The following is a 5,161-nucleotide window of genomic DNA, read 5'->3' on the forward strand; positions in this document are numbered from 1 at the left end:
ATATCAATAATATTTAAAAATATAATATTAAACTATTATATTAAAAATATTAAATTACTCCCAAAAATACTTATTCAAATAAATTAAAATGGCTAACTCTTCAATTTTTTTTGTTTATCTTTAACCAATAATCCATATAAATACAAAAAAAAAAAATATAGGATATCAATATATTATCTGCTAATTTATTATCAATAATAATTAATTATTATATTTTAAACACATATAATAAGGAGACACATCCAAAAAATATATCTATAAAGACACTTCGATTAGACACCGTTATAAAAAAGATATTTTCATTAGACACTTTCATTAAATACAGTCATAAACAAAAGATGATAAAAGTCGACAGCAATGCTGTTGATAAGGTAACAGAATTGATAAAAAAAATGTAACTAATTTAATAAACTTAATTTTAACATAACATAATCTTATTATTCGGTATTAATTAAACCAGAACATGTCAACACTAGGACATTCTACAAATATCATATATGTTTTATATAACATCATCATCATCATCATCATCATCATCATCAATTTTGAAATTGCCACAAAAATTACACTCAAGAACATTATTATTAAACGGTGCATCATGTTTTGGAGGAACAGGTGCCAAAGTGCCACCACAATTCTTGATATTACAAACATGCTTCTTAAGAAACCTTACATGTGGCACATGATCATGATCTTCATTCTCATCATTATTGCTCCAACTTGCTTCAACCTTGCACCTCTCACACCCACAAACAAACCCATAATCCTCCATCAAGATCCTCTTCCTTGTAGCATAATCCCTCCCAATCCTAAAATAGCTTATGCAAATCTCTTCTCCTTCATCAACATCCTTAATCAACCTTATAACAATGTGATTAGTATTAGTATCAGTATAAGTAGTGTTCATATAATCAAACCTGCAAGCATTGGGAACACAATCATGGTTAAACATTGTGGCTTTTGGGTATATCCCATATGCCTTAATTGATCTCTGAGGTCCATTAGGGTTATAAGGCTCCATCAAGCAGAAGGAATTGATCCTGTCCTTTGCAAGAGCCTGAGCAACAAGATCAACACTAAGCTTGATGTTGGGAAAAAGGGGTGAGATTAGATCATGAAGAAAGTTTGCATCTTGAAGGATAGAATCATCTGGGGTGCCATGTAGAGAAAGCAGAGTGTTGATCTCAGAAACTGCAAGGTTGTGAAGAGCAACAACAAAACGCGCTTGCACTTGATGGTGTTGTTGAAGCAGTGGTGAATGTTGAAGTGATAAGAGTGCTTGGCAAACAGTGGAGGAATGAGAGGAATTGAGGGAAGTAGAGAAGCACTTGTTGCTGCAGAAATGGTGGTTGAGACAAGAAGGACATGAAAGAAGAGTAGGAGGTAGGGTTCTGAAGCAGTGATCACAGTAAGAAGAAGAAGAAGTAAGAGGGGAAGAAGAATAGAGAATGAGAGGGGGTTCAGTGAGGATAACTTGGCCAGCTTTGAGAGCTTGAGAGGCTACAAGGCCTCTTCCTTTTCCTGCAATATTCTCCACCCTCAACATTGAATCTGCCATAGCTTCTCAACCTGTCATCACTGTCAACAAGATTTCAAGTTTCAGAGTTGGTCAATTATTGCTTCATCATGTGCTTTTGGGGATAAGCATATTAATATCCCAAATTTTATAAAAAAGTGGCCATTTTTTTTTATAAAAAAATCTACAACTTGTTATAATTATTGGACTTTTAAATTGAGACACTTCACGCCTTCACATCACATTTTTATTTTTAATATTGGGTTAATAATGGTATTTTTTTAAATTGTGATCTATTGTTGATATTGTTTTAAGATGTAGAATAATTTAATTTACGTAGTACAAATTAAATCTTCTAATTTTTAAGAAGTATAGAAATCGAACCGTCTATTTTTTAAGTACAAAAATCGGACTATTCGATTTGTGTTTAAAAAATTAAAAAAATTTGGAATACACAAATCGGACCGTCCAGGATAATTGAGTAATATATTAATTATAATCATAAATTATGTTATTTTAAATTAAATTATTTATATAATAATGATCTTATTTATTATTATAAATGTTAATTGAATAAGTTATTATTATTTTTTATTTAGAATTAAATGAGAATAAAATTAGATATTATCTTTTGTTCTTTAGATAATTATCTTTTGTATTTTAGATATATTGTTTAATAGGTGTCATGCTCAAATATAAATAGACCTTCAGGGTTTCAGTCCCCAATATACCAAAGCTGCCTTTGTTGCTCTTCCCCATCAAAAGAGTCACAATTCAGCCACCTAGGAATACAAAAGGCTTTGGTTGAGGAAGATCGAAAGAACCACAAGATCCAAACACTTCCAATCATAATTCATATTTATAAATTCAGGTACGCTTTTGCATTATAATATTTTTGGTGATTCAATATAGATGATCTGGGTTAATAAAATTTTTTATTCCAACAAAAATATCTTTTTAAAAAGGTCACTATTTGCTATTTAGTAGATTACACTTCTTGTCGGTTATCTAACAAAATTATTAATTTATACAATGCACATATTTATTAGATGCTTTTCAATTTTTACATAACTCCACACACACACATATATAATATTAAATAATTTATGAGGAATTTAATTTAGCAATGGAAAATTAATTAAATTTTTTGGCAATAAACTAATAAATATTTTACAGTAAAATCATAAAATACTTTCTTAGTTGAAGAATAAAAAAATCAAACTTTCACTAAAATAATCAAACATTATTTCCCTAAATATTTAAACTTTTGCATTAATATGAAATATTTTAATACTATAAATCGCTCGTAAATGATTGTTTATTATGATTGCAGTGCTTGAATTTTAAAATATTTGATAGAAAAATATTTTGAATTAATGGTCATAAATTTGATTTTTTTAATTATATATCTTTGAAAATTTTTATTGTGTAAATATAAATTTGCGTTATATCTTTTGTATATTATGAAATTACAGAAATTTTCTTATATAAATGATTAATCAATAATAATTATAAAAGTATATACTTTTTATTAAATTACACTTCCATCTTAATCCATGACAACAATAAAAAAGTCTAGTAACCCACAAATTCAACCCAACAAAATACATAAATTTAATTACAATTTTAGTCTTTATTATCTTATCTTTATCTTATCCTTATTCTTATCTTATCTTTATTTGCTTTTATCTTTCATAGGACAATGCTCTATATATTTAATTTTACTCTTATAATTTACAACACACTTCAGTACAATTCAATCAATCAATAATCAATAAAAGTTCTTTTCTTTGCTTTTCCTATTCTTTCACATAAGATACTAAACCTCTCGATGGCAAGCGAAACTAAAATCATGAAAAAAGAAGAAGATGAAACTGCCCTTCATGCACCATCAGACAGGCTCAGCTACCTACCAAACGAGCTGTTGACTATGGTCATCTCTTCCCTCTCCGTCGCTGAAGCCGCGAGGACAAGCACCCTGGCGAAATCATGGCAGGGATTGTGGAGGCACGCCGAACGTCTCGAATTCGATGAAACTACCATGCCAAGGCCTTCCATATTGCCTAAGAAAAGACAGATTGGTACTGGTAGCCTATATGGCACTGTCATATGTATGGTCTTTAATAGCTATGTTGGTGATTTAACAAGTGTTAGCTTCAAACACTTCCCTAGGAGTATTGCCGTTGGCGAATTGGACTTTTGGGTTGACTTTGTTCTGAATAAATTCAGAAAGATAAATTCTTTGAGCTTAGAATGTGAGCGTTTGGTTCCAGAACCTGAACCCCCATTTTTTCTTATGGGATCTAAATCAGTCAAACTTAATTTCCGCCCTATGGATTCTTCAAACCTGAATTCATTAGAGTTGACCAATTACACGATGACTACGTCAACGCCAGAAGCTTTGAATGGGTGTGGCTGGAAATTGAAAATCCTAAAGTTGAAGAACATGCGTATGAGCGATGACGTCATCAATGGTGTTTTGCGCAAATGTTTGGGTTTGGAGAGTTTGAGTATTGTTGAGTCAAAGGGGTTTAAGACACTTAAGATCAACAATCCATGGCTTAAGTTCTTGGAGCTTGGGTGGTTGATTGTGAATGAGGTTAATCTTAGTGTTGAGAGACTTGAAACCTTGGTTGTTGATTCTTTAATGTGTCCACCAAAGGGTTTGAAAATCTATACCGTTAACCTGAAGATTTTCCACCTTTCTTGCAACTCAATTGCTCAAAGAATGCGTATCCGGCGTTCATATAACCAACCTCTTTTGAAAACGCAAGATATTTTTGAATATTGCACTGATCTTTTGGGATATAATTCATTCAACATTTTTCAAAATATATTGATTGCGTCAATTGACTTGGATTTGAATAACATAAGAGAATCTATGGCACTTTCCTACATACTAAGATTATCCCTCTGCCTTGAAACTCTTGAAATAACAATACCGCCGGTAGAGGAAGACGATTTTTTGGCGGGTGCAAATAATTCTTATGATAATGTCTGTTTGTCATTTCCAACGTCAATGTTCTGGGAGAGGAACAACCTGTACAATTGTATGAATCACACATTAAAGTTTGTAACCATAAAAGGATTCACAGGAAAAGAACAAGAGGTCAAATTTATCCAGCACATCATAAAAAATGCCACAACAATAAAAAAGATTACCATAATCAGTGATTCAGCAACAATATTGAAAGAGGCAGAAGCTCTTCTTATATTACCAAGAAATTCAATTTACCTCTCCATAATATTCAAGTCAGAATCGGATGATGTTGCTCAGCTCACTTCCCAAGTCAATAATAAGATGTCATTTTTAGACTCGGAGGAGTATTAGAGGGCTAACAATTTTTGTAATTTGTAGTCATCAAATAGCCATCAATAATGATTTTAATGGTATAAGATTATTGTGAAATTTCATCCAATAATTATTTTTTTTTCGCTGATTACATACTGGTCAAAATTTGTGGGCCACAAAATTTTTTTATTGTTATCATAGATTAAGGTAGAAGAATAATTTAATATTTTTCTCTTACTTTACAATTGAGACAAACAACTCTAAGTGGATATTGTATCCGAATAGTATTAAAAAAAATTGTTTTTTTTAGTATTACGAATTAATAGAAAATATTTTTGACATGCTTAAAAAAA

At 30.9% G+C, this 5,161-nt stretch overlaps 2 protein-coding genes across 2 annotated transcripts in view; one reads left to right on the forward strand and one right to left on the reverse strand.

The window, feature by feature from the left end:
- The window catches only part of LOC107642394 (histone-lysine N-methyltransferase ASHR2), a 3,235-nt gene extending 1,550 nt beyond the window's left edge, over window positions 1-1,685 (reverse strand). The window contains exon 1 of the mRNA XM_016345731.2: window positions 502-1,685. Coding sequence (XP_016201217.1) covers window positions 503-1,558 — 1,056 coding nt within the window. The 5' untranslated portion in view covers window positions 1,559-1,685 and the 3' untranslated portion in view covers window position 502. The remainder of the gene's footprint in view (window positions 1-501) is intronic.
- On the forward strand, window positions 3,348-4,847 carry LOC107639936. Its single transcript, XM_016343498.1, has one exon. It carries the CDS (start codon window positions 3,348-3,350, stop codon window positions 4,845-4,847), a length of 1,500 nt encoding a protein of 499 aa, XP_016198984.1.

This window comes from Arachis ipaensis, chromosome B05 (genome assembly GCF_000816755.2).
Source record: "Arachis ipaensis cultivar K30076 chromosome B05, Araip1.1, whole genome shotgun sequence".
Lineage (NCBI taxonomy): Eukaryota > Viridiplantae > Streptophyta > Magnoliopsida > Fabales > Fabaceae > Arachis > Arachis ipaensis.

What these genes read in the sequence shown, in the direction of transcription:
- LOC107639936 (XM_016343498.1), top strand. Translation starts at nt 3,348, where the DNA reads ATGGCAAGCGAAACTAAAATCATGAAAAAAGAAGAAGATGAAACTGCC.